We start from the raw sequence: 26,334 nt of genomic DNA, 5'->3' as shown, positions 1-26,334 counted from the left end.
GCAAGTAGCAGAGAACACACTACGCAAACTCTGAGAAGGCACGAGTATCCGATACCGTTCCACCTGAACCCATAAATCGCCCAACAATGCTACCATGCACTTTCTCGAGTCCCTCAGTCCATTTTTCAAGAGCAGCGTACCGTCTCTTTTCGAGCGTTCGGCTAGGAAGAGACCATTGGAGTAACCATATCATACCGGCATCAGCGCACCTACCTTGAGTCTAACTGAAGCCTTGCCCCCACTTGATCGATTCGACCTTTCACTTTGCCCTCCAAGATAAGTCCAATGAGAAGATCTTCTACCTCTTCCTTGTCGACATTTAGTTGCTAGAATTGAGGGTCATTGAAGACGAGTCAGACGAGGTTGGAGAGCGCATACTTTTGCTAAGAAGGATAATTCGAGCCGAGTATACGGTCGGATAAGATCAATCAAGTACTGAGTCCTCAGTGTGCGGAGCAGATCCCCTATGTAAAATCGTATGAATGGATCATCCATGATAGTAGCCTTGTTGTCTGCCGCGTATGTGAATGATAGGTGCAAGACGATTAGGGAAATGCGCACCTCGCAGTATCTTCTCGGCTTCGTGGACTTCTCGGCGCTGGTACGCCCCAACAAGGTCCGTCATCGCTGTTATCTCCGGATCATTCTTGTATCTGATGAAGAGTGGAGTATAATTACGCTAATTCGTTCTGACATCTAGTGCGGCACGTACGGCTTTGTTTCCTGGCTGTCAAATGGGTTGATATCACTCCCCATCAACATATTTGCAAGTACAAGGTACTTCAGTACTTGGATTCTCTGAGGGGATCCCGACTCGTCATAATTGCGGAATGATTCGAAGAAGTCGGTTGATGCCCGAGCCCACTGTTCTGCTAATCCGTGAGGCATGGGGATCGAACAACATGGGGATACTTACTTTCACCCATCCACATTTTCCCTCCACATTCCCTTATTACGCCCATGATTCGTGGGTGTGGTATGGCGGATCGGACCTCCAAGGTGGCATTGTATATTTCCTCAAAGAATATATGTAAGACTAAGGTGTCGTAAGTGCAAAAGAGGGTTTGGTACCTTAAGCTTTTTGTAATTCCGCATTTCATTGTACATTTGTATCTCAAGGGCGTAGATTTCAAGTAGCAGCGTCCCTCTTGATTGGTCCCCTGTATCACCGCTGGCGCCGCCCTCGACGGATTGGTGAAGCTCCCTTATCAGCTATGAAACGCGACCCAGCAGATTTACCTCTATTGCGTCCTCGCAGAGCAGAATGACTTACTGCATTCAGTCGACCGAATTCTTTCCTGTCCAGCCACAGTTTTGCAAGCTTTAAGTTGGTCTTCAACGATAAACGCTGGTACAAAAGTGTTGACGACTCCCAATGCGGGATAGGATCGCTCCCGACTCACATCATTTTTCGTGTCTTCCAAGCTCGCTTTGGTGACTTCGTAGAATTTCTGGAGTACCTCGACATCGACATCCTGATTCGCCGCCACAGCCGCCACTTTACGGCCTTTACCTTTCTTCCCCCCGTCTCCAACATAATCGAGAATACCGTTGATACTCTTCTCAGAATAATTCCGCGTCACTACAGATTTCGTGTATGTGAGGAGTTTGGTATATGTCCGAAGAGCTTCATGTGGGCGTCGTAAAACTAAGAAGAGAAGCTTGGTCTGTTGCTTAAGTGCTTTGAATCCCCTATAAAACGCAATAATCAGGAGGACAAGTAATGGAGTGGAGCATCCCATACCACTCGGTTGGTTCGGTCTCTTTCGCTACGATTGCCTGGAATGCTTTCAATGCAGTTTCTTGATCGTCTTCTTTCAAAGCTGACCGGGGGAGTGAGATATCCAGGCACAAAGAAAGCCAGTACAGCATACCCTTCGCTGTATAGTATTGGTTTTCCATATCTGCCCCAGCCGCCACCCCTTCGTCGTCTTCGTCCGTGTATTCTAGGCCATAATCCTTGAGGAACATTAAGAGGAAATGCCGATCCATCGCTAATAAACACTAACATCATCCGAACCTGCGGCCTCCAAATATTCCATATCATCGTCTTCCATTGCTGTTGCGGGCTCTGGAAGTTGTGCAAGGTGATTCTGAAAGTGGTCACGTGCGGATTAGACCATTGAATTACTTCAACCGGTTGTAGAGGTCAACGAGTACTGGGAAGGAGTACATCCGTCATTGGCTACCGTTGACCCACTGCGAAGAGTCAGAGACGTTCGCAAGAGGGACTTATTTTGATGGCTCACGAAGTTTCTCCTGACTATGGGGGAAGAAATGGATACCCGATTCCTGGTGAGTCGATCTTTCCATGCTTCATGGGGAGATTTGTTGATGGTACTTTCATCGTTTAGATGCCGAGTGGCATCGATCAACAAGTAGAGACTCGAAGAGTACATCAAGGTCCCACCTCACTCATTCAGAAGGCTCAGAGTCTTATGAAGAGACTGAGGACTCTCCACCCCCAAGCACCCTTGGCGCTGCTGGCTCTTCGCTTCATTTCTTCATTTCCCGACGGCACACGAATGGGGGAAATCCCATGCAAGTCGAAAAGAAACAACCTTTTTGGAGGATGACCGGGAGAAGCTATAAAACCACTCAGGGAGCGCTCATCATATGCTTGAACATTGGCTGCGACCCGCCTGACATAGTTAAGACGCAACCGGCTGCCCATCTTGAGTGCTGGATTGACCCCCACACTATGCCACCATCAAAAGCTCTCGAAACAATCGGGAAGGCCCTGCAAAACCAATTCGAGATACTGAATAGCCGTGGCAAGTACAAATCTTATCTAGACCCCTCGCTCGACGATTTCAAGGGATATATGATCAGTCTACGGAATCACACTAAGAGTAATCGGGCCCTTGTTTATTACAACGGGCACGGTGTACCGAAGCCCACTAATAATGGGGAATTTTGGGTATTTAATCGCAATTACACTCAGTACATACCCGTCTCCCTCAACGACCTGCAAGACTGGATTCGCTCGCCCACTCTTTTTATTTGGGACTGCTCGGCTGCTGGGAATATCCTTCATAATTTTGAGAAATTTGCGAAGCCAAAGGATGAGGAAATGCGTCAGCTGTATCCAGACGGGAATTTTGCGGCGGACTACGTCCCGCTGTCCGAGTGCATTCATCTATTGGCATGCGGAGCGGATGAAGAATTGCCCATGGCCCCTGACCTTCCTGCGGATGTCTTTACTTCCTGTTTGACCTCACCGATCAAGATGGCTTTGCGGTTTTATGTCCTTCAGAATAACCATAGGTTCCCGGATGCCACATTAGAATCTATTTCCCATATTCCAGGCGATTTCAAGGATCGTAGGACTCCCTTTGGGGAGCTTTCTTGGATCTTCACTGCCGTCACAGACACGATTGCGTGGTCTGTGTTTTCACCCGAAATCTTCCGCAAGTACTTCCGGCAAGACTTAACCACCGCATCGTTATTCCGTAATTTCCTCTTGGCAGAACGAGTCCTTAGAGCGTATGACTGCACGCCTCGATCCCTCCCTCGCCTTCCTCCCACTCATATGCATCCTATGTGGAGAGCCTGGGACCTTGCTGTCGACAGTTGTCTGGCTCAACTGCCTGAAATCCTCAGAAGTTTGGGTTCCCACTTGCCGGACCCACGGCCACTGGCACCTGATGCGCCTCTTCCTTACCGATACGTGCCAAGCGTTTTTTTCGCCGAACATTTGACCGCCTTTGAGGTTTGGCTTAAACGCGGAAAGATACTAAATGAAGCCTCAGGCGAGCGTGCTCGGATCTTCTCAATGAGACCTCGTGGATGCGGACCAGAAGAGGCTCATGAAGTGGAGAATCATAGGCGCCCCCCTGAACAGCTTCCCGTCCTCCTCCAAGTCCTCCTGTCCCAAGCACATCGACTTCGGGCCCTCATTCTATTATCTCAATTCATGGATTTGGGACCATGGGCAGTGCACTATGCTCTCGAAATCGGCATATTCCCGTACGTTCTCAGGCTTCTCCAATCATCTTCTCCCGATGTACGACCCGTGCTTTTGTTTATATGGGCTCGTATATTGTCCGCCGATCCAAGTTGCAAAGAGGACCTCGCTCGGGAAATTGAAATCAAAGATCCACAAGCACAGGGTGAAAATGCACCCAAATTAAAGGTCTCCCCGCTGAAGTATTTTTGCGAGGTTCTCATGCCTAATGGGCCTGTCCCCCTTCTGATCCCAAATGTTTCGGAGCATCGAGCCATGGCGGCGTTCTGCTTGTCAGTCATCGTGCGAGATCATATCCATGGCCAAGAGCGCGCATTTATTCATGGCGCATTTGAGCAATGCATGTTTAGACTTGACGACGACGATTTCCTCCTTCGACAATGGTCCATCCTTTGCTTAGCGAACTTGTGGGCGGAAAGGGATGACTATAAAGCCCTCGCGATGGAGCACTCAGCACACGATAAGGTGATGGAAATGTTGCACGACATATCACCCGAAGTCCGTGCGTCAGCTACGTACGCACTTGGCACATTTTTAGGTGCCTCGTCCTCCCCAGACCCGTCTCACCGAAGTGGGGGCGGTACGGGTCTGCTGCCCTTCAACCCTCGCGACCAGTTCAGGGTTGAAATTGCAATTGGCACGCGTGCAATGCTTGCAGGCCGGGATGACGCTAGTCCCATTGTTCGGAAAGAACTCATTGTTCTTCTGAGCGCCTTGGTTGTAGAATGGAAGGGTTGGTTCACGATAGCTGCTTGGATATACTGGGAGTGGGATAAGGTGAATCGGGCCCACATCCCTGATGTGGGTAGGCTATTCATGCTGGAAGCGGATGGTCCTGAAGAGGGATTTGCTGCTATTCATCGTATAGTTTCCGAATGGATTCACTTGATGACCCTGGCTGATCCACGAGCCGACCGTGACTTCGATCTTATCAAGGAAGAGAACCGGGTTTTGTTGTCGTCCTTTTTTACCATATGGTCAGCTTTGTTCGATCTCTCTGTCGACCCCTACCCTGAGGTGGCTGCCATGGCGAAAACAGTGGTCGATTACCTTATGGCTTGTTTGGTGGAATCTGCTTTTGCCCGCCTCCCATCTTCCGGACTGAATTCTTTCCCTATACGCTCATCCAATGACGAAGCGGCTACCATTGCTCGCGTGGTGACAAGCTCGGGTCATAAGTTACAAATTCCGCGATCTCGTCAATCGTCGCTTCACGCTAATTCCGCGACTGCAATGAACAGCGACCAAATAAACGCTACCCGCCATGTTTCCCTTCAGAGATCAGACTCCTCAATGTCAACTCATGCACTTTCCAGCACGCTCAAGCGCACATCATCAATAGCTGCATCGCTGAAGAACCTTGCGGTCGGTCATCCGTTCCCATTATCTGAACCCGGGTCACCTCTCCCTGCTTCTCCCTTACTTCCAAGTCCAGACTCCATACCATTGATCGCTGTCACCCCAGAGCCTGGGCTTAACTCATTTAAATATACTTCACCTTGGAACCTTCAAGCACGGACCAAATCTCTACCCTCTCCCAGTCCTTCAGCTTCACTGGCCGATGCTCGAGGCTCGACAGTGTCGGCGGCGTTGTCCCCTTCCTGGAAATCACTTTCACCTCCCAATCCATCTCTCGGTCCATCGTCGCTAACCTTCCCTAGCAGAGACCGTGCAGAACCCGCTTCCCGGGCCAACGGCAAAGGGGGAAAAGGTTCCCAATTATCGGCAAAGAGCATAATGGATGCTCTTGTCGAAGAGGACTTCGAACGACAGCGCAGTCGAGTCCCTTGGGACAGGAAAGGAGAAGTTCAAAATTATCGCTCCAACAGTCACAAGCGTCATTCGTCAAGCTTGGCTTTAGGGAAACTGGATACGATTTCCGATACGTTACCATTGAGAAGCACCTATTACGATTCTTGCGCGGAATACTACAGTGAATCGCAGATGGGTGTAAGTCCAGCAAAGTGACTGGTGTGTCGTACCTGAATGCTGATGCTGCTGAAGTTGGCCGAAATCGAAGAACCTGGTTCCGAGCTATATAACGAGCAAATGCTGAAGCGTTTGGCTGCCGAGAAGAGTTTACAAGACAGCGCTGACCAGGCTGAGATGGCCGGTAAGTAAGCGACTAAGCGGTGCTAGCTGGTACTGACATGTGCTTTCCAATCAATCTCAGATTCTCATGCATGGGACAAATTGATAGCAACTTTGCCCAATGATCAAAACGTATCCCAACTTGCCTTCCATCCTACGGAAAACCATCTCCTAATCGCCGATAGACTGAATAATATAGGGTATTATCACTTTCTAGCTGATACTGGTTGGCCACTGTTGACTCTTGCTCCTCAGGCTATGGGATTGGGCTTCGCGACGGAAGATATGTGTCTTCTACAACAACAATTCACCAGGGTCCAGGATTACCCATCTTCAATACATAAACAACGATTATCATACTTTGGTTCTCTCCGGATCCAGTAAGTGTGGCAATGGAGGGTTCACATCATCGACTGACCTGAATCCAGGCGATCAGGTAGTCCGCGTCTTCAGAAATTGTAATGGAGGAAATGATTCGGTTGAACTTGTTACTGCCTTTCGGGCACTGAATGACCGAGTCCCTGTCAAGAAGGGCAGTGGTATGGTTTTGGCATGGCAACAATATAGTGGGATTCTGCTAGCGTCTGGAGACGTTAAGGCAGTTAGAGTCTGGGACTCCCACAGGGAACTTTGTTTGCAGGTATGTTTGCCCACAAGTCCTGAATTATTTCCTCACCGCAGATTCAAGGATGTCCCCACAAACGCGGCGAGCAGTGTAACATCTCTTGCTTTTGAGTCAGATGCGAGCCAAATTTTCAGTGTAGGACATGCAGACGGATCTGTCCATGTGTACGATCGACGGATGAGATCTGGTGGCTACATACGTTCCTGTGAGGGCCATCAGTCTTGGATTCAGAATGTTCACTGGCAAAAGCATGGCAGTCGGGAGATGATTTCGGCCAGTGTGGACGGCACTGTTTGCCTATGGGACATTCGTTCACCCATCCCTAATACGCTAATTGAGCCTCATTCCTACGGTCTTGAGAGCCTCGCAATCCACGATGAGGCAAACATCTTTGCAACGTAAGTAATTGTTCGCCTTATTGACGATCGATCACTCAATTGGCGGTTCAGTGTTACGGCAATTACCCCGGCACAGTGGCGCCAGCAATTCCTCACCATATACCCTCCGCCGGACAATTTCTCATTCCAACCTCATCTATCATCACTGGGGCGGACGTCAATTCCAACTGGGCGGACGGCAGCGCCCGAATCGATAGTTCCAGGCCTGTCACCATTGGCATTCCATCCGAACGAGATGATCATTGGTACTGGTGGAGCGGACTGTAACATCCGTCTATATGGGGCCAAACTTGAGTCATTCAAAGCGCCTTATTTTCCCGTTGAATTCCCTCGTCCTTCCTCACCCATGGCCATCGGGATTGGCTCGGACTCGTTTTAAAGCTAGCATTGCCGTACTTTAGTAATTGCCCATAATTATCCAATGTATCGCTACCACACACTGCAAAGCGAGATCAGAGATGGGTATGGCACAAGCAATGTTATTGATGGGTGTTGTACTGACATGTTTGAGTGATCGCGTGGAAATCCCTCTATTTGGGCGGCCTCCAGTTCTCCTCCCACCCTCTTATAGAAGGGGTTTCCGTCGGTGTCCGGAGTTCTCTAGGGAAGAGACCCTCAATACGTGCCTCCAATGCTTTCCTGACTGATCCCTTTGTCCCTCGCAGCGCCTCTGCCTCTGGTTGGATGAGTCGGCGTGGGTCCCTTGGGACTGTGGCCCAATAGAATAACTTCTCGTCCACCTTTTTCAGCTCCTCCACAGCATTGCGCATTTTATTTAGCATAGCAGTGAGCTCTGCGTGCCGCTGTTCGCGTTGATGACGTTGGTGTAGCTGCCACGCCCTGTGTATTGTCTCGTGAGCTTCCACGGACGGTATGGCACGATGAAGTGCCGTCTCCAGGTTCGAACGATATTTATGGTAAATCGGGTTAAAGGCTTTTCGCAAAGGAATTGATCGGGGATCTTGCTGCTGTCCTTTTTTTGCGGTTGCATACGAGGCAGAGAAAATGAATCGGGGCTTGAATGAGATAATTTTAAGTACCTGCCGACATGGCAAGCCATTGAGGACAGGATGCATAGCGTCAAGCGTGGGATTGGGACATAGGTGGCGGTGCACGGCAAGTCCCCAGCCTACGCGTCGTGACTGCTCAAGGCTCAAACACGATGGTGTGTAGCCAGGAGATTTTCAATCCTGTCATAGACATCTAATATCACCATAGGATAGCAGAAGGCTCTGCGTTGTACCTCCTTCCCATGCCTCCGGCCCTCCATCCGCATCCATTCGTGCCACTGCTAACTCTTTCGGCGTGCACGATTCTCTGCGCTACGGGACGCGTAGCCTCGTCACTGAAATCAATGCAACACACTCCCATCAGAAACGGCTTGACAGCGTGAGTGGCTCCAATGGGTCTTCGATCTGGCAATCTTATTCGTCCCGAAGTGGGAAGAAACGCAAGACAACTTAAGATTAAGCATGCATCGTAATGTGTTTGGGATGCACGCACCGATGCGCCAGTTGATGGAAAGAAAGATTGTTTCGGCCGTGAGTTTAGTGGGCGAATGCCTTCTGATTGGTCCCATCCCTCTGATGCACCAACGCCATCCAGATCCCTCACATGCCCACTATTGCCCGTTCAAATATTCATTTGGACATTCTAATGGGTCGCGATGAGACGCTGGATGTCAGCGACATATTTGGGAGTGAGCTACCGGATTCTGTCACAAGCACACGTTTTGAGCTCTCACGATTCTCCATAGGTCCAGGTCCCGCGCAACCATTGGTCGATGACCGCGAAGTGATGGAGAAGAAATTCCATATTTAATGCTTTGTGCACTTAAGCCTATCCTTGTTCATTTTCACTACTGCGTTCCCCCGCCCATCAGCACTCTCCTCGACATATTCTCCTAACATGACCTGGTCAGAACCCGGACCCGAAGTCAAATGATTCCTAGGACGAATTTGACGGGTCTTTTGAGTGGCCTCAACCACCTTGCTGTTGCTCCTGTGATACTCCAAACCTAGAAATACAGACTCGCTGCAAAGACAACTTGAATATACAAATCGTGAGCAAGTGTGCGGGACAAGGGCAGTAGCTTCGCTCACTGTCTCGTTTGATCTTGATTTGGGCCTCCTCCATTTTCCTGAACAGCTCGGCGTCCCCAATAACCCTAGCCGCATCGCGCACTTCACGGCATGTCTCCTCCAGCCTTGTGATAACACGTACAATGGTACCCTCAGGAACATCTGTGAGCTCAGTAAGGTTCTCGAAGGGCTGGATGAAGAACAGTTGTGAACTCGTCGTAAGAAAGAGTACCACGAACTTACCATCCCTTTGGCCCACTTATAGACCACCTCCATAAGTCCGAACTTGAGAGTAGTCTGCGCACCAGCACCCCCAACTTGCCAATTGTCTTGGATTTTCGCTATTTTCTCCGCGGTGGAGGTCAAAATATCTTTTCCTTTTTGAAGTGGGGGCGTCAACTCCGGTTCTGCTTCTGTCTTCTCTTGAAAGAGGAAGGCAGATAAGAGGGCCACAACTTCTTCCGGCTCGTACGAGGCCAAAGTATTCTCCAAGATAAGTTCCGTAAGAATAAGTTCGTTGGCCGAGTTGATCTAAAACAAGGACATAGTGTGATTTGGATGAACCAAGTCGATGGATCGACATACCTCACATGCAACTCGCCCTTTGAGCAGGACAGTGGAATTTTCATCGATGTGATGTAGATCCTTCAGCACGTTGATTCGTTGGTTGTAGTCCGGTAACAACTCAAGATTTTGATCTGAGATTTGTTCCCTTAGTTCATTAATTCGGGTGCGGAGGATAGTTTCAATATGAACCGTGGCAAACTAGGACTTGAATCAGCGGCTTCCTGAGAACAGAACCAAGGGCAGACAATCCACCTTCTTTTCGAAGTTGACAATACGAGTTACATCGCTCATTGACTGCAGTCTTCTTACCAGTTCATCCTTTTGCTGAAAAAGCATTTGGAAGTCCAACGTCCTGGTCTTTGACCAGGTCCACTCAGGAGGTCGGCTCTGATAGTCACCGTCCGAAATTTCGACCAGCAATTCCGACAGTTGATCCTTGACGGCACTCAGAGCCCTGAGCAGGCGACGGTCTAGGATTTCATTTATGTCCACCTTGACATCAAAGTGAGCTCATGAAAATCCGTGTAGTGGGAACATACCTGAATGGTTCGATTCGTCACGAGTGCAATACTCGAAATACCGACAATATCGACATGATAGGAGCTCTCATCTTTCGATAGATAGGAGACACGAGGTGGCCAGTAAGGTAGGAGAGCATCCCCATCAGTCCCTGTTCCTGCCATTAACAACCAGTGCGCCCTTTGCGTAATTAAAATCACTTACGGTGATGATTGCTCTTCTTTTCTTTATGCAGAAGAGTCAAGATCACATAAGGTGGATGCCCATCCACCTTGTCCATCAATTTGTCCTGTCTAAGTATAACTGCGATGTTCCCGGGGAAGCGCTGCAAGGGTAATGAGCACTACATATACCCAACTGAATTAAGCCTTACCGTTTCACGGAGGATTACGATGCGGCCAGGGGACAGGATCTTCGAGGCAGGGTTACTCACACTTTTCTCCAGAATTTCCGATGCCACGGAAACAATGGACGTCGATGCAGTGTAATAGTCCGAACACGTTCTGATTCCGGCGAGGGGTCCAATCGAGAAAGAGCGTTGAATTTCTCCTCAATCTAACACACTGGCATAAGTATGCGCCCCACAGGGCTCAGGGATCAATATACCTCATTTTTTTCTTTCTCATGTTTTGGGACCATCATTTGAGTGGCATTCTCCGAGAAACTACGCTTAATCATCTCTTCCACTTTGAGAGTTTCAACGCGAAGGAGATTGAGGATCATGTTGTACGTGAGCCGAAATTGTGACTGAAGCTTGTGAGGAGTCCCTGTTATCATCGTCTTCAATGTAGCTTGCTGAACGAACAGGATGAGGAAAATTCCGGGGAATCGGACCATCACGACGACCTACATCCGGAAGTTGTTCACCAGTAACGATTATCACCACACCATTTGCATCGAGACCCCTTCGTCCAGCGCGTCCAGACATCTGAGTATATTCACCAGGCAGAATATCTCGAAATGATCGTCCATCATGTTTGCGAATGCCTGAGAATACTACGCAACGAGCAGGCATGTTAACACCCTTAAGATAATCGTGGTCACTGTCAGAATGATCAGATTTCACCTTTGGTTGGAGCTTACCATGGCAAATGTCTCTGTCGCGAATAAGATCTTGACCAAACCCCGAGCAAACAATAGTTCGACTACCTGTCAGATATGACGTCAGAACGTACGATCCAAATCGAACAATAACAATCCAAACGGACCTCCTTCACGAGCGGCAGAAGCCCCCCATGGTGCACCCCAATGCCTCTGGAAAGCAGATCCTTCATACGTTCGATCTGAGGGAGCTTCTTGTCAGACCCTTTCAATAATTGGGTCCGTAGGATCACTCATACACAACAGAGAACAAATGGCCAGACCTTTTAATCGGTTCAGAGCCTTCTCCCACAATATATGCACCTCGCTCTTCTCCTTGGCACCACTAGTGAGATCCACATTGTTCAGGCTAGCAGCATTCTCCTCGCACCGCTTCTTGGAAAAAGTGAATATCACGGCAGGAAGAAGTGAAGGGGATATGTGCATGGCGCCAGAGATGGTTGAATATTGAAAGGGCTTCTTTAGGAGTCCAACCAAGTGGATCCAAAGATTCCGAGTGTCTTGGTGGACAGTCCGGGCAGAAGAATGGATGGATCCTCCACGGTTGCCACCACCGCGTCCGGTGGCAACGCGCCCGCCACCGCCTCCGCGGGCACCTCGAGCCCCACCCCTTTGAACCGGTGGCAAGCCAGCAGCCTCCCGTTCCTTGTCTTGCTTGCGTTTACTCGCTTCTCCAGCCTGCTTGTAGCCTGTGGTGTTAAAGTCTCCTTTGGAATCGATAATCTTGAATATTTCCTTCGCTCCAGGTGGATAGAGGTAGTGTTCAAGAGGGACAGGTCTGTTTGGTGTTGAGATCACGTAGATTGGTTTCTGTTTCGTCCGCCTTCGGAGAGAAATGTATCAGGGTGACACTTGGTCACAATTACGGCGGCGAATTGGCTCACCCTACCCAGGCTGCAAATTCTTCTGTATTTGGGACGGTGGCTGAGAGTAGAATTATATTCACATGTTCTGGAAGCATGATTATTACTTCTTCCCAGACAACCCCTCTCTGGAATGAGAATTGTGAGTGAAAATTGGATGGGTGACAAACACAATACTTGCCTCAGCATCGTTAACATAATGGACCTCATCAAAGATAACCCATTCGACATCTCTTATTAGGTCTGCACCTTTGTACAACATGGACCTAAGAATTTCTGTTGTCATAATGAGGCACGTCGCCTCGGGGTTAATCTGCACGTCGCCTGTCAGGATTCCAACCTCGATTGGGGAGTGGGTAGTTCCAGTCGATGCGGAGAACGTGGACTTGAAGTCACGAAATTTCTGATTTGAAAGCGCCTTTATGGGTGACGTGTATATAGCTCTGTACCGACACAGAAGCTCCAGGTGAGATCGAAAGGCATTCTAGGCTCTTCCTTCCACGCACCTGGTCATATGCTTGCCTGCCAGAGCGATAGCATACTCCGCAACGACAGTCTTGCCAGCACTGGTGTGTGCTGCGACGAAGACACAATCTCCCATTTCTAGATGGTATATGGCTTCCTTTTGGAAGTTATCAAGCTCGAATGGATACTGCAAAATGGTCGTCTCAAAATAAGCGTAACCTTTGCGGAAGTGTTGCTAGCCTTGTGTGCCATGTCAGGAACAAGCTCGTGGAAATTAGGAATGCCCCTCTTCACATCCACAACATGAGCCCAATCTCTCTTTTTTGTCGTTGCAGCCTTCCTGAATGACTTCGCATCGGGCTTGCGAATAGCAAACACCTAGTATCAGAATTCGCAATCAGTATGCATTGACCGGAGTCGCGATGACGCCCACAGAGGCTGGCAGGAAAGCATCTATCTCCTCAGAAGAAGTTGGAACATCGTTCCCTTTGTATGCGTCTTTTTCTTCTTGATTCTATTGAAGGTATCTTAGTATCGTAGAGGGGCCTATTAGGCAAACGGGTGCCCTTACATTAGGTATAAATTGGGGAAGAGACTGGGGATGTCGGGCGTCCGGGGACACCTGGAGTCGTCCGTCCAATTCCCCCGATGGGTCATCAAACTCCATGCCCTTCTCGAATCCAGGGGGAACAGTGGCGTACGAATCTGGAGGATAAACATCAGATGCGGTGGCATTACGTCATAAAGATCGCACCATGAGTGTCCCTATTAGCTAGTTTGTGCAGCCCATCTACACCTATAGATGCATCATCGAGGCCACCTGGTCGAAAGGGCAAGTAGCCAGATTTTCCACGGACAAAGGTTGACGTCGGGGCAGACGCTCGAAGCAAGGATGTTGAAGTGGTAGGTGATTCTTCACTACGTGCGCGCGGCGTCTTCCACAAAATAACGAGTTGGAATGATGATCGGAAATGTACTCAACCGTGAGGAAATGAAGGCTGCGCACCTCGATGTAGCCAGTAATTTTGCCATCGAGTCCAGCACGGACAAATGAAAGAGTGCTGGTGGGTGGCGAAGGTGCCAGCGACAGAAGGGATGGGATATTGAAAGGACGGTATTCATGTCTAATACACAAAATTCAATTGGAAGCGCTTGACGGGTCAGACTCAGACGACACTCCCACAATTGATATCGATCCAGCCAATCGCGTGGCAAGATATCCTTAGGTGTTAGCCATTCATCTTCAATCAGAGATATGATTTCCTCTTCTGTAGGAGGCGCATCCAACTTCAACAACTTTAGTAGTTCATCAGGAGATGTTGGGGCTTCGGGATCCATGGAAAACTGTTTTGCGTTGTCGGGGCGTCCTACTTAGGTAATGCACCACAGTTACCAAGATGGCAAGTGTGAATCAATTACAACACCAACCTTTGTGATGCGACGACGTCGACATGGCTCCAGAGTCTTGGATACACCATCACTCCAGCTGTGATGACAGGAAACAACGAGGCAACTTCAAAGGCGCCGTAGGATAAAATCATGCTGTGATGTCCGGTCTCCCTCTCTTTTGCTTCCCTGTGGGCGAGCGCTCTGGTTCTGTGGTTTTCTGTTTCGTTGTTTTATTCTGTCCGTCGTTGCTGGGTGAGCGCAGCGGAAGTTGTTCTTAATGTTTGTGAATCTAATCCCTCTTCTCGGAGTAGGCTTCGACCTTCCGCTGGTCTGGAATTCTGAACACCTGTCATTCGTTCCTCGTTTCTATCATATCCCATCACTGTCCAGTTGACACCGTTTATCAAATATTAAGGACACCCATTGCTCTCTGTCATGTCTGCTGGGGATAGCTTTCGTCGGGAGTTCGCAACATGGAAACGGCTCTGCTTCAATATTGTATGGTTTGGGAGCCAGATTGGTCTATTTGTCTATGGATGGTGGGCTCAGGTAACAGGACAACCTTAGCTACTAGTTGTCTAAGCTAATAGTTAATCGCAAGGCAACGAACCCCAAGTTGGCTCCTTTAAACAGTCTCAGGTTCTCTGTATGGACTTCCCGAGGCGCTGGTCTTGTTCTCGCATACGACGGTGGACTCATCCTTCTTCCTATGCTCCGCAACGTCATAAGGCACCTGCGTCCAAAACTTGCTGTAAGTTCTCTCTTGTCCATCCCAGAGCTGATGTTGAGAGCGAAATGTAGTGGTTGATGCCCCTGGATGAAAATATCTGGTTTCACCGTCAAGTAGCATATTCGATGGCCTTCTGGGCTATGGTTCATACTACAGCCCACTATGTCAACTTCGTGTGTAGCTCTCGAATATCTGTCTAGACGACACGCTTACTTTTTGGTATCCCTAGTTTGTAAGCTACCTGTGACTCTCACGATGGGTATCGCAGCACCTAACCTGATTCTTTCTACTGGTCGATCGCCCACCAGAATGTAGAGAGGACTCGTAAGTATTACTTGCTGGCCAGCCGATTGAAACTCAGATCCGCTGAAACTGGTCATAGAGCTTCGACCGCAGCTCGCTCTCCAAATTCATTACACGCAAGCTGGTGGCATCACAGGACATTTCATGCTTCTAATAATGGTTATCATGTAAGTCGGATGTTTCTAAGAAATCCTTTTCAACTCATTATCATTGACTTTCACATCAGGTACTCGACCGCCCATCATCGCATCCGCACCCAATGCTTTGAAGCATTCTGGTACACGCATCATCTTGCATTTTTCTTCATGATAGCTCTTTACACTCATGCTACGGGCTGCTTTGTCCGAGACAGCCCGGAGCCGGATTACATTCGAATGTTCCCATTCTACTCGACAAAGCATTGTCTTGGCTACGAGAGTTGGAGATTCACCATCTGGCCTGGCATCATATATTTTGGAGAGCGTGTATACCGGGAAATAAGGGCTCGGTGGGAGACTCAGTTGGAACGTGTACTGGTGCACCCAAGTGGTGAGTTCACTCGAAGTGTACCGCATGGACGCAATTTTTGATGCGCACCTCATCAGGTGCCATGGAATTGCGGATCAGGAAGCCGAGTTTTAAGTATACAGCCGGTCAATGGCTGTTTATTCAAGTTACCGATGTGTCAAGGTGGCAATGGCACCCTGTATGTCCGCCCACACCTGGATTTTGTTGTGGTTGCTTATGAAGAACCTAGTTCACTATTACATCTGCTCCTGAAGATCCATACGTTTCAGTCCACATCCGCCAGGTTGGTGACTGGACCCAAGCATTGGGCGAACGCGTTGGTGTGGGACCAGATATTGTTGCCTCACTCACGAAAGCTGCTGTAGCTGGTTCTGAGAAGTCAATGGATTTCGACGACCTCGGCATTCGGGGCGACTTTGTGGAGATTGATACTGCTGCAGGATCGCGACTTCCTCTCGTACGCATCGATGGACCATATGGCGCTCCGGCTGAAGATGTGTTCACAGCTGAGGTCGCTGTTCTCATTGGTGCTGGAATTGGCGTGACTCCTTTTGCCAGTATTCTTAAGCGTAAGCATCAGGACCAACACCTTTGCCTTTAGCGGGCTGATATCCTCGCTTTATAGATATCTGGTACCGCCAACGCAGAGGTAATCTTGGCGCGCTCAAACGCGTTGAGTTTATTTGGGTTGTTCGTGATACGCCAAGCTTTGGTTGGTTCCAAACGCTTCTCTCGGAGGTTGAGGCGGCCCAGACCGATCGTGAGGACACATGTCCAATTACCTTCTACCACACCCTGACCTCATGTCTAGCCAATTTCCTGCGCATCTCTACCTACCTTACAGCGTCGCTGGACCAATCGACAATGTATAACATCAGTTTGAATGATGCTGGATTCGATCCTCTTACGCTCTTGAAGTCAAGAACTCTGTATGGGCGCCCTGACTGGAAGTCGATTTATACAAGGCTCAGGATGGCGATTGAGTCTGGAGCGTATTTTCCCGGAAGAGAGGCGAGTTTGAAGACCAGTGTAGTTGTACGTATGCCCATACACAGACACATCGAGGTGGCTGACTTTGTATTCTCGCCTACCTTGCTATTAGACGTTCTTTTGTGGGGTAAGAAGCGATACAACCTGGAAGCCTTCTACTTAAACGCTGACTTGGCTTCATTACAGCCCAGTGGTTTGGCAAAAGCCGTCCGGGCTCAGTCCGACGCAGCTTCGACAGAACACATCACTTTCAGGTTTACAAAGGAGCACTTCTGAGAATATAATATTACATCTTCTCGAAGGTGATCGTCTTAGTGGTCCCTTCGCCGGAGGGTTTGTTTGTATTGTATCTGATTGTAACTATCAAGAATGGATTGCGGTGGCATGCACGAATTGGTCAATGAGTTCCATTTATGATGAGACCCTACTACTCAAACACAAACGCCAAAGGCTTGGCACGTACCCTTCAAGAGCTGGTGTATCTTACGACCGACGTTCCCAGATCTTGGCAAAGTGGGCATTGGTTATCATTCGTGTGAGTCTCAAAGTTGGCAAAGTTCAAACCTACCTGGAGAACTGTTTCACCTAAAAACAACATCTCCTTCGCTATTTCCTCGATGATGAGATCTTGTATCGTATACCATTTGTCCTCTTCAGAGGCTTCAAGCTTTCCAGCCCTCAAATGGACTTTCCACACTGTGTTCTCTTTATCGCGCGTAGTGCCTGCGGTGGATTCGTGAACGACATTAGCGATGAGATCATACACTGTCGTGTGGCCAGCAGAGGGGCCTCTAAAACTGTACGAGTGTTTAATCCGGTTCGAGAAAGATGTGAAAGAGATGATTTACCATCACGGAAGTCTGCCCCTCGCACAGGGAAGTTCACTATGGTTGGGTTCTTCTCCTCAATGAAATTGTTCTTCGTGAAACGCTTGTAGTGCAGTATAATATATTGAGGCAGGCGTGTGCATCTCCATCTCTTCAGTTGGCCAGCGAACTCCTGCATGGGGTGTGAGGAACGTTCCATGGGCTGAACACCAGCCTATAGCTCACATGCGTTGTCTTCCCGTCGTATTTGGCAAGTACTTGAGCCAAGGTGACCTGGGGCAATATATTCTTCTCTACGGCATCCTGGAATATCGGCGGTGGCGGCAGATCAAGCGCAAGGAAAAGAAAGGGAGAATGAGCAGATTTGATCTCTAAGGGCAGAAGTTAGGATACTGCATAAGTGCGACTGGGGCAAACTCACCGCGATCAATATCGAAGTAGGGTCGTTCATTGTCCATGTCCGCTTTCACCAAGACCTGTTGCGTGTCAATACGTACTTCGCCCTGGAACGTCGAGTATATGATCGCTGGTCAAAATGGATTATGAACGTCGGAAGAGAGTGTGGTGAAGGCAACCTACAAGAGTTCCGTTTCTTCGTGCCCCCCATGTCGCGATGCAGATGATTCAATAGCCATCCAAGAAATTCAACCGGGTCCCCTTGCTCAGTTATTTTGAACTTCCCGTTCGACGCCCGACGAACTTCCTGTAGAAACTCGTGCGGGCTCACTTGAGCCTTGAACAGACGTGGATTCCATAGTTTCTTCGCAAGTCCTGAAAAACGCTTGAACAGCTCGGGTTCCTTGCCCGAAAATTTCATCAGAAGGAGGTAATCGCGTAAAGGAGGCACATGAAGTAGCGAATGGATGACGACGTTCAGATAGTCATTCGCCTTGATATTGTTGAGACCGATGTGCCCAGGAATATATGGCCTGGAGGACAAGTCGTACGAAGGTTTGGAAAGCTGACGCGGGCTAGAGAGGTTCGCTACTTGCTGCTCCGTAAAGACAGGATTCAGAACAGCCGAGATGTCATCCAATGAAGGGTCTGAGACAGGATATCCATCAGGCAGCACGTAAACCTTAATTCATACTAGTTTAGGAAGGAGAGTGCGGGAGCCTCAAAAGGAGGGAGATAGACTGACCTTTTCAGTGTCCAAGTTGATGAAGACGTGGTGGTCATCGTGAATGGAATGGGCATATGCGTAAGAACTTTTCCCTCTACCCTGAAAGTACTTCCCACAGACAAGACACCCGTAGATATTGATGTTTGATAACGAGACAGAGCATAACTTCTCGAAGTCGAAGTCGAGAACAGCTCGATTAACCTATGTATATCATTGAGGAAACACTAAGGAACCTGATGAAGACGCCTGTCGAGTGTGAAAATTTCCACAACTACTTACGGTGTCTAGGTACAGATCGGAAGCTTTGGGCTCTTGAGTCTCTTCCAACTTAGCCTCATCCAACTCGTCGTAAACATCTGTCCGAACACTATTCAAATCAGAACCACCAGTCGATTGAAAACCAATGTCGTCAATTGTCCCAGAAACCCTTGGTCGCTTTTTGGGGGGCTCCGGAATCTCTAGCCCACGGGCTGTGTCGCTCATTCCTCAAGATTGATGGAAGGATTCTTCCCACGGTCCCGTGCGCATCCTTTTCCAAGTCCAAAGGCTGGACTGCTGGATGTTCCCTAAGCGGATATCTCGGCTGCTGTGCAACGGTTGCGTGCGCTCTCGCGGGCTCAGTGGCCCTTCGGGACCACGGTGGTTGCATTGGACTCCGGATTGTGCCTCTGACCCACCATCCGGTTCCTCATCAGACTTGGACTCATCTCTTAGGCAATTGCTATTAGATACAGACCTTTCCTTGATCAGATCTAAAAAGCATAGGGGGAAGAATAGGTCATCAACCTCCACTGAGTCTTCCAATTCTATGATGCTCGGGACTCCCAAAACAGATGCAGAAGCATGCGATCATCTGAACAGTTCCCCAAGCGAGGGAGTCGACACAGATGCATGGCATGATAGGTCCGAAAAGCGTTCTCAGGAAGCCGTGTTTGGGAGTAAGCGTATTGGGTTGATTTCTATTCCATTTGAGCTCGAGCGCAATATGGAATCTCTCATTGCGGGTAAGCTGCCCCCGCCACTACATGCTTTTCTTTGGCTCATGGGTACTGCTGAAGATAATGACAAACATCAGCTTCGCTCCGACGTCAAAAGGCTTTTCCTTCATGAAGCAAACGAGGGAAGCAATAAAACTAGGACTCAATGGAGTATCCAGCTTCCGGACAAATTTAAAGGCCCTAAAAAATTCAAAGCCTTTCGTATTACTCCTCGCGAGGCACTGGCATTTTCAGTCATATCACTTCCCGGACAGTTCTCTGCCATCTCCGCAGTGCTCACAGAAGCATGCGTACGATTAGGAGAAAACTGGTCGAAGAATGTCAAGACTGTGATAGACTTTGGTTCAGCCATGGGAGCTGGAATATGGTGTGTACCATGACTCTGTCTCCGATTTACATTGGACAGATCAAGGGCCCGCTTCAGGTCCTCACTAACCGTGTTCAAGACCAAGGAAAAGCTCTCAACTGACGACGCAAAGCTCATTAACGAAGTAGGCTGTGCATAATTAATTGTTGGATCAACGCACCGCTCATTATGGCCAAATAGGATACCCCCCGAGTTGCAAGCGTTCTGGCTTCAAGCACCGTGGAGCACTACTTATGTCTCGAGAACCGCCCCAATCTTCTTTCATTATCTAAGAGGCTCACAGCTGGTGAGCTCACAAGCTTAGTGATCAATCCCTGCTGATCTATCTTCCGGGAAGGACTGTCAATGGGGCGGACAAGGCTTCAGGTCGAAAAGTTTTGGGGTCGCGTTCGTTACCATCGTGCTTCATACCCATGCTTGTTTGCTGAAGCCTAATGTGAGGCAGGATGGGCATAAAGTGTACAGTCCTCCGGAGGAGACCATTGCTATGGTTGCTTTCACTCTCTCTGAACTTCCGACTGACCTGTCACGACTCAAGATGCTCCGTGAACTATGGAATACTGGAGCTGACACTATGGCTCGTACCCTCCCCTTCATTTTCATAGTTCCGTATATTGAAATCCACCTAGATCATAATCGATCATGGGACGGCGGAAGGTTTCAAAATTGTCGCAGATGCTCGACGATGTTTGTTGTCGAAAGGAAGGCAGGGAAAATTCCCAGCAGAGGAAGGTCCAGTGTCAGAATACGACCAAACGCCGGGATCGCACGTGCTCGCACCTGTCAGTCCATTTTCATCATCCCGTTTCGATCTCATGGCTGACATGGTCCTGCGCTTGAGTCAGTGCCCACATGATAGAACATGCCCACTAACCCTACAGTCCAAACAACCGTCACCCAGTATATGCAACTTTTCCCAACGTCTTTCCCGTCCCGCATTCCTGAGCCGAACGAAGCATGCTTCGAAAGGTCACGAAGATATTCTCTATTCATACGTCATCATCCGTAGAGGACCACGACCTTTAGCACCTTCTGGGACTTGGAATGATACTTCCATTCGCCCGGCTCAGTCTCTGGAAAAACGTCTCAAGAAACGAATACTTGTAGAGGACACCGACGTTGTTAGCTCGGGGGACCAAATTTTGGCGAGTACCTGCGAAGTTGCTTCAGACGAGGTCACTCTAAAGTGGCACCAGACCTTTGAAACCGATGCCGAAGTTCGGCGGCGAGAATTAATCAGCTTTGTGAATACCCCGCCCAGACCCGAAGAGGAGTTACGAAATGAGAGCTATTATTGGCCTCGAATTATTTTCCCTCCCATGAAACGAAGCGGCCATGTTATTCTAGACACCTGTACCAAAGAAGGTCAGCAAGGACGGCTTTGATCCACATTGCTAATTTTGACGAGTCTTGTTATTATGAAGGGCACATTGCTCGACACACGATTCCAAAATCACAAGGCAAACAACCTTATTATGATGCTAGAAAAGCCAGTTGGGGTGATGCTTTCCCGTGGGAGAGCAAGAATGGACCTGACATTCGTCGTAGAGGGAAGCAATTGAGTGTCGACGAGAAGGATAACTCAAATATTCTCGTGGACGACGATGGGGGAGTTGACCTATTGGACTTGGTTGGAGAGTGGGATATCTCGTTCGACGGAAAAGGGGAGATGGTCATGTCACCCGCGAGACCTACAAAAGGCACGCGTCGTTGAGACATGCTTGTACTTCCTACATCGCCCTAAGTCACCATGCGTTTACCTAGCTAATTTACATTTAACATTCAACCTAACTTATGTTTTTTCCTTTCGTCTTTCTGAAGCATCCAAAACTTCGTCATTGTAATTCCCTGCTTACTCGACAAATCACACGTGGGCGACACATCGCACGATGGGGGGCGATGAGACATCAGATGGTTTATCACTTTCCACAAATAAATTATTACACATCATTGAGGAGAATTCCAGGCCCACGGGTAGAGCTAAGGAAGACCTGGAGGACGCTTGGCATTGCTATACCAACCAAGTTAGACATCGCTATCACAATGCCATCCCGAGAGAAAAGGCGGACAACGACAACTCACTCTTCTTATTCTGAAGAATAGCGTTCTTATCGGCCGTCGCCTCCTTCACACCCTTTATGAACAACCTGATGTTTTGCTCTAAATCCTGAATTGAATCGGTGATCCTCGCTATGGGTATCCGTATCACTCCTTGTTTGTCACCCTTCCAGTCGAGTGCACCTCGTGATGCCTTCACAGCTAAGGCGATGTTGTCTGTGACGGTCCCGCGTTTCGTGGAAGGCATCAGTCCTTTGGGACCGAGGAAACGGGCGAGTTTGGGGTTGATGGTTGGGAGAAGTGCAGGGGTGCTCAGAACTTTTGTTGGATTGATCTCGCCTGACAAAACCTGCCGTTGTGACAGAACAACAGCAGCAACGAGTCGAATCAGAAAATTAGATATGAATAAAGAAAGAAAACGAAACGTACGTCTGGAATCAGTTCTGCCCCACCGACGTAAGCAGCGCCGAGCCTCTTTGCTGATGCAGCTTGTTTCCCTTCAGCAAAGACAAGCATGATTTCGGGTTTCGATCTTGGGTCTCGTGGCAATATGATTCGACTTCGTGGAGGAGCGGACCCCTTGGTATGGTGTGTAATGACGGCCAATTCAAAAGCTGATGTTGAAGAGGTTGCCTCTACAGCCTGAGAGCAAGAATGAGTAAATTCCGAATTTGGGGGTGAGGAGGAGTTATCAACCTTCAGGATGGCAGCAGCATCCCGGATCGTCATCGCTTCTTCCCTAGAGGCTTTAAGCTTCCGACGAGATCGTGCTTCCGCCTTTACAGCTTCCGACTGTTTTCCTAACCGTGTGGACAGAGTGAAGGTACGTTGGGGTTGGCATTGTCGGCATGAATGAAGGATTACAGAGAGCCTCTAGGGGATTTCACAGAGGCGGATTCGCTTTAGTACTGGCACTAAAACTCCTCTATTCTTCTGTTCTCTTACGGGTGTTGGCGGTAATGAAGGACGAAGTAAATACTGCATTTTTTCCTGGTAGGACGACTACACAGACTCGAACCCAGCCAGAAAACCTACAAAACCCCTCTAAAAGGAAATATACACGTGATTAGGGCCGAACAAAAAATGATGGGAATTGATTTAGAAACCAGCCAATGACCATTGCCTACATGTGACGTTATGGCACAAAACAGGTCACGTGGATTCAAGTCCTACCAATGTCGCAAGCCTTCTTCGCTGATCCACTGGGCTCCTGGCCATCGGACCTTCATGAGATGTCGCTCCAATGCAATGCGTTTTCCGCTTCTCCAAACTCCTATATATTTGTCTACAACGAGGAATTCGTTATCAAAAGCGTATTGAAACTAAACTCGGTTGTTGTTGATAAAAAAAGACTGGGTCGTGAAGTCGATATGGCGCTTCTCGCTGGCAATGATTGCGCCATCCCCGTTATCGGTCGCTACTTCAATCAGGGCGAGATTACGGGATTTATCACACGGCTCGGGAGATGCATCACGCAAGGACCACAAGACGACATTCGCCTAGAGTACCATAACCGTCGCCTCTCAGTGATCCAACAGTTCTGTGCTCTGCTCAACAGGCTACATTCCAAGGGTATCATTCACGGAGATGTGAAGCCATCTAACCTCGTCTTTGATGCGGCTGGGAACCTACGATTCATCGATTTTGCCGAGGCCGTGCTCGAGTCTGAGCCCCCTTGCAGACACGCTTCAACAATACACTACACATCGCCTTCTTCCCTGAAAACTCGTTCTCCCTTAACTCGTGCAGACGACCTATATGCAGCTGGGGTGACGATTTGGCACATTTATACTGGGCATTTACCGTTCGAACACATCAAGGAAGATGACGTGGATTTGCTTATTGAAGAGGGCCTTCGCCCAGATCTCAGTCTAATTGACGATGAAGCCGTAAAGGCTCTGATCCGCGAATATCTAGATGGTGGAGAGTGAGTGTCATGCAAAGCCTCCGATCAAGTCTTGTATTACCCTTCGTCTAGAGCAGCTGGCTCCAGAAGACCGACCAAGACGATCGTGCAGATTCCTATAGACCACCTTGCGTGAAAGTGCGGTGAATTACAAGGCAGAGCGTTTCATGGAGGGACGATATCAGCCAGTGGTGTTTCTGCTGTTTCCATTGTGTTCTTCCCGTATCGGTTGGGCTTGCTTGCAGCCCCTCTCCTCACCGTAGACACAATGGTTTGTTCGTTACGGTACAGAGTGTAAATTACAATTACCGCTGTTTGAAGGGCCAAACACCTCAGCGTCCTGCCTGAATCGAAGCAGCCACACTTGCTGGCTTCCTTTCCACTCCCTCGTGCTGGTCGACACTCACTCACTTCCTGTGCCTCTCATGCCACCATGCTCTCACGCAACCATGTTCCATCCGATATGACATGTCTGCCTCATGCACCCGAGTTTGAACCTTCCGCAGATATCAGGGATTTCGGGTGATGATGATGATGATAAATCTAACTAATAAATCTTCGTGGACGCTCATTCACGACATCTGATTGGCTTGGATCACCCCGAAGCCAGCTTTTGATTGGCTGCACCATATTATCTAATCCGTACTACGTGTGTGGTTTCCCCTCCCCCTCAGGGCCTTTTATACATTGTAGTTTCTTATATTATATCGCCCGGATACAAACTTCTTCCACACCTTTGTTTCTTGACTTACTAGCTCTGTGCATTTCTCCTTCTCCTTACCCAAGGACTATACCTATCTGTATTTGTTGTGAAAAAATTCTCGATGTTCACTATCATATCTTCACCACTCTTGAACAGCGTCACTCATGCACTTCCCATCGGCTCTCTCCAATTATCATCACATGCATCATTTAGACGTACACTTCCGCCTCCTGCTCATATCTCAAGTTACTGGATCTTTCATCAATACCCTCCTATCATGTTCACTTGCAGGGGCTTTGTCCTTTTTGGAAAGCAGGGAGTTTTTGGGACTCACTGCTATTACAAAGATATCAAATGCTCGTTGGTGTTTCTGGAAAGTGGAGGGGTGTTTGATTCACACCCACCTCAATCAAAGATGAGTTCCATCATTTTTACAATCCACTCACTTCCATCAATTCACCCTCCCTCTAATATAAGCCCTCCCCACCTCTTCCTCTTAACATGGCAATCCCACCTGACATTTTCGGTTCTGGATATGGTTGTCAGAGGGGCTGGAATGCCTGATTGATGTATGGACTTGGCATTCCACTGCCTCCCCCACTGTCATATCCATTAGGGCTCCTAGTGGATTATCCACGGATCTATTGTCACTACTGTTCTAGATACCCCTCCTATGTTTCTATATTTTCTTCCAATTTTTCCAAGTCTTATTTGACCACCCAGGCCTGTTATTCCCAAATTAGGCATTTGACCTCCAAGTTTTCCACCATTCTCCCCATATTTCCATCAGTTCTCCACCAATATGGACAAATTTGGGATTGTTAGAAAGCTCTCGTCAAGGACAATTCTGACGAAATGCAACTTTGGAACATTTTATCTACAATCTGCGGTTGATCTGCATATCCATGGATTTCTAACCGCCAGATACGGATTTTATTTCAAACCTCTAAAAATCTGCGGATTCTGATCCGGATCCAATCTGATCTGATCCACTAGGAGCCATAATATCCATCCATGGCCATCACCCTCCACTTCCTCTGGTCCTTCCAGATTACCTCCACTCCTCCATCACTAACCTTGGAGCCTCCATATTCCGCAATCCCCTCTGACACCCCCAATGGTCACCACCCCTTCAATTCAATATATTACCCATGCCTCCCTGAGTATGGAGTCCTGAAGGTTTCCAGTGTAGGAGAAATAATATTCAAAGAATAAAACAATGATCTATCAGAATAGTCAACAATCAGGTGACAAGTTCAGATGTTTAACAGATCTCATGATCTTTATGAGACTGGACAGACATTAGAAGATCATTATAATTATCCACACCCACGTAGCATGAGATTTAAGCTACTACAAGCATGCCTAGAACCTGGCATAGGTGTAGGAAAATATAAAATTCAAAGAATATATCCCTACAACAAGAAAATAGCACATAGACGGCAGAATAAGAAGGAACATTGGGAAAGAAATGTGAATATCTCGGGAACCAGTAAGCTTTTGACTGTAATCTTTTTACCATCTGAAAGGACTGTTTCTTAAATTTATCCACGTTTTTGTTTCGTTCTAAAGGATTCAAAACTGACGGAGATATCGCTCAAACGGCGAAACACCTTATAATTCATATATATTTATTTGCTAATTCTTACAAAAAGTAATGTGACTCAAGGGAAATATATTGGTGCCCGGAAGTCTGGCGGACCAAATACCATATGACAGAGTATTCCCTGGCATGGGCGGACAGTTTTTGATCACA

At 48.4% G+C, this 26,334-nt stretch overlaps 10 protein-coding genes across 10 annotated transcripts; 5 read left to right on the top strand and 5 right to left on the bottom strand.

The window, feature by feature from the left end:
- Positions 1 to 19: 19 nt before the first annotated feature.
- Positions 20 to 2,057, bottom strand: EI90DRAFT_2978132 (PCI domain-containing protein; the record flags this gene model as incomplete). Its single annotated transcript, XM_039055930.1, has 12 exons — positions 20 to 161; positions 214 to 326; positions 379 to 512; positions 562 to 653; positions 713 to 869; positions 917 to 1,016; positions 1,072 to 1,212; positions 1,274 to 1,348; positions 1,404 to 1,692; positions 1,745 to 1,823; positions 1,875 to 1,959; positions 2,010 to 2,057. 12 exons carry the CDS (start codon positions 2,055 to 2,057, stop codon positions 20 to 22), a joined length of 1,455 nt encoding a protein of 484 aa, XP_038910322.1.
- A 183-nt stretch (positions 2,058 to 2,240) lies between these two features.
- Positions 2,241 to 7,460, top strand: EI90DRAFT_3131893 (uncharacterized protein; the record flags this gene model as incomplete). The annotated part of the gene is made up of 8 exons (XM_039064431.1): positions 2,241 to 2,295; positions 2,355 to 5,917; positions 5,972 to 6,080; positions 6,141 to 6,258; positions 6,314 to 6,438; positions 6,487 to 6,698; positions 6,747 to 7,081; positions 7,133 to 7,460. The coding sequence occupies 8 exons, from the start codon at positions 2,241 to 2,243 to the stop codon at positions 7,458 to 7,460; spliced, it is 4,845 nt and encodes a 1,614-aa protein (XP_038910321.1).
- EI90DRAFT_2597417 (uncharacterized protein) lies at positions 7,317 to 8,210 on the bottom strand. The gene is made up of 3 exons (XM_039053292.1): positions 8,122 to 8,210; positions 7,584 to 8,054; positions 7,317 to 7,520 (listed from the first exon to the last, which is right to left on the bottom strand). Exons 1-2 carry the CDS (start codon positions 8,129 to 8,131, stop codon positions 7,612 to 7,614), a joined length of 453 nt encoding a protein of 150 aa, XP_038910320.1. The 5' UTR covers positions 8,132 to 8,210; the 3' UTR covers positions 7,317 to 7,520; positions 7,584 to 7,611.
- A 125-nt stretch (positions 8,211 to 8,335) lies between these two features.
- EI90DRAFT_2875856 (proteasome maturation factor UMP1) lies at positions 8,336 to 8,782 on the top strand (the record flags this gene model as incomplete). The annotated part of the gene is made up of 3 exons (XM_039053881.1): positions 8,336 to 8,470; positions 8,521 to 8,622; positions 8,687 to 8,782. Coding segments are annotated over 3 exons (333 nt in total), but the record flags the coding sequence as incomplete, so codon positions are not given.
- Positions 8,783 to 9,098: 316 nt separating this feature from the next.
- EI90DRAFT_3147131 (ATP-dependent RNA helicase) lies at positions 9,099 to 14,015 on the bottom strand (the record flags this gene model as incomplete). Its single annotated transcript, XM_039065500.1, has 21 exons — positions 9,099 to 9,127; positions 9,184 to 9,352; positions 9,406 to 9,693; positions 9,748 to 9,927; positions 10,039 to 10,221; positions 10,269 to 10,405; positions 10,453 to 10,573; positions 10,622 to 10,687; positions 10,855 to 11,043; positions 11,099 to 11,272; positions 11,332 to 11,397; positions 11,457 to 11,554; positions 11,613 to 12,172; positions 12,234 to 12,340; positions 12,394 to 12,655; positions 12,719 to 12,864; positions 12,897 to 13,055; positions 13,249 to 13,382; positions 13,432 to 13,612; positions 13,684 to 13,801; positions 13,861 to 14,015. 21 exons carry the CDS (start codon positions 14,013 to 14,015, stop codon positions 9,099 to 9,101), a joined length of 3,522 nt encoding a protein of 1,173 aa, XP_038910318.1.
- Positions 14,016 to 14,501: 486 nt separating this feature from the next.
- Positions 14,502 to 16,872, top strand: EI90DRAFT_2939133 (NADPH oxidase; the record flags this gene model as incomplete). Its single annotated transcript, XM_039055222.1, has 11 exons — positions 14,502 to 14,615; positions 14,668 to 14,817; positions 14,868 to 14,990; positions 15,181 to 15,266; positions 15,326 to 15,627; positions 15,684 to 15,784; positions 15,836 to 16,175; positions 16,232 to 16,366; positions 16,418 to 16,641; positions 16,709 to 16,723; positions 16,783 to 16,872. 11 exons carry the CDS (start codon positions 14,502 to 14,504, stop codon positions 16,870 to 16,872), a joined length of 1,680 nt encoding a protein of 559 aa, XP_038910317.1.
- Positions 16,873 to 17,072: 200 nt separating this feature from the next.
- EI90DRAFT_3282266 (spindle pole body protein) lies at positions 17,073 to 19,056 on the bottom strand. The gene is made up of 8 exons (XM_039066890.1): positions 18,826 to 19,056; positions 18,565 to 18,747; positions 18,003 to 18,501; positions 17,845 to 17,949; positions 17,649 to 17,794; positions 17,445 to 17,595; positions 17,165 to 17,385; positions 17,073 to 17,100 (listed from the first exon to the last, which is right to left on the bottom strand). Exons 1-8 carry the CDS (start codon positions 19,027 to 19,029, stop codon positions 17,080 to 17,082), a joined length of 1,530 nt encoding a protein of 509 aa, XP_038910316.1. The 5' UTR covers positions 19,030 to 19,056; the 3' UTR covers positions 17,073 to 17,079.
- Positions 19,057 to 19,357: 301 nt separating this feature from the next.
- EI90DRAFT_3131888 (mitochondrial small ribosomal subunit Rsm22-domain-containing protein) lies at positions 19,358 to 21,625 on the top strand (the record flags this gene model as incomplete). The annotated part of the gene is made up of 8 exons (XM_039064430.1): positions 19,358 to 19,911; positions 19,969 to 20,035; positions 20,092 to 20,197; positions 20,249 to 20,298; positions 20,357 to 20,515; positions 20,541 to 20,693; positions 20,757 to 21,276; positions 21,336 to 21,625. The coding sequence occupies 8 exons, from the start codon at positions 19,358 to 19,360 to the stop codon at positions 21,623 to 21,625; spliced, it is 1,899 nt and encodes a 632-aa protein (XP_038910315.1).
- Positions 21,626 to 21,664: 39 nt separating this feature from the next.
- On the bottom strand, positions 21,665 to 22,977 carry EI90DRAFT_2978118 (ribosomal protein L1-like protein). The gene is made up of 4 exons (XM_039055929.1): positions 22,915 to 22,977; positions 22,666 to 22,842; positions 22,399 to 22,611; positions 21,665 to 22,318 (listed from the first exon to the last, which is right to left on the bottom strand). Exons 1-4 carry the CDS (start codon positions 22,951 to 22,953, stop codon positions 21,950 to 21,952), a joined length of 798 nt encoding a protein of 265 aa, XP_038910314.1. The 5' UTR covers positions 22,954 to 22,977; the 3' UTR covers positions 21,665 to 21,949.
- Positions 22,978 to 23,339: 362 nt separating this feature from the next.
- Positions 23,340 to 23,900, top strand: EI90DRAFT_2939120 (kinase-like domain-containing protein; the record flags this gene model as incomplete). Its single annotated transcript, XM_039055220.1, has 1 exon — positions 23,340 to 23,900. The coding sequence occupies one exon, from the start codon at positions 23,340 to 23,342 to the stop codon at positions 23,898 to 23,900; it is 561 nt and encodes a 186-aa protein (XP_038910313.1).
- Positions 23,901 to 26,334: the final 2,434 nt, after the last annotated feature.

This window comes from Cantharellus anzutake (assembly GCF_015039405.1).
Source record: "Cantharellus anzutake strain C23 chromosome Unknown EI90scaffold_82, whole genome shotgun sequence".
Lineage (NCBI taxonomy): Eukaryota > Fungi > Basidiomycota > Agaricomycetes > Cantharellales > Hydnaceae > Cantharellus > Cantharellus anzutake.
The sequence above is the reverse complement of the archived record's forward strand: the minus strand, read 5'-3'. Positions and strand labels throughout refer to the sequence as shown.

Coding starts and splice junctions, on each gene's coding strand:
- EI90DRAFT_3282266 (XM_039066890.1), bottom strand. CDS start 19,029: ATGAGCGACACAGCCCGTGGGCTAGAGATTCCGGAGCCCCCCAAAAAG. Junction 18,748..18,825: donor CCGATCTGTACCTAGACACC/GTAAGTAGTTGT, acceptor TGATATACATAG/GTTAATCGAGCTGTTCTCGA. Junction 17,386..17,444: donor AGGGGCAGACTTCCGTGATG/GTAAATCATCTC, acceptor ACAGTTTTAGAG/GCCCCTCTGCTGGCCACACG.
- EI90DRAFT_2978118 (XM_039055929.1), bottom strand. CDS start 22,953: ATGCAGTATTTACTTCGTCCTTCATTACCGCCAACACCC. Junction 22,612..22,665: donor ATGCTGCTGCCATCCTGAAG/GTTGATAACTCC, acceptor TCTTGCTCTCAG/GCTGTAGAGGCAACCTCTTC. Junction 22,319..22,398: donor GGGCAGAACTGATTCCAGAC/GTACGTTTCGTT, acceptor TCACAACGGCAG/GTTTTGTCAGGCGAGATCAA.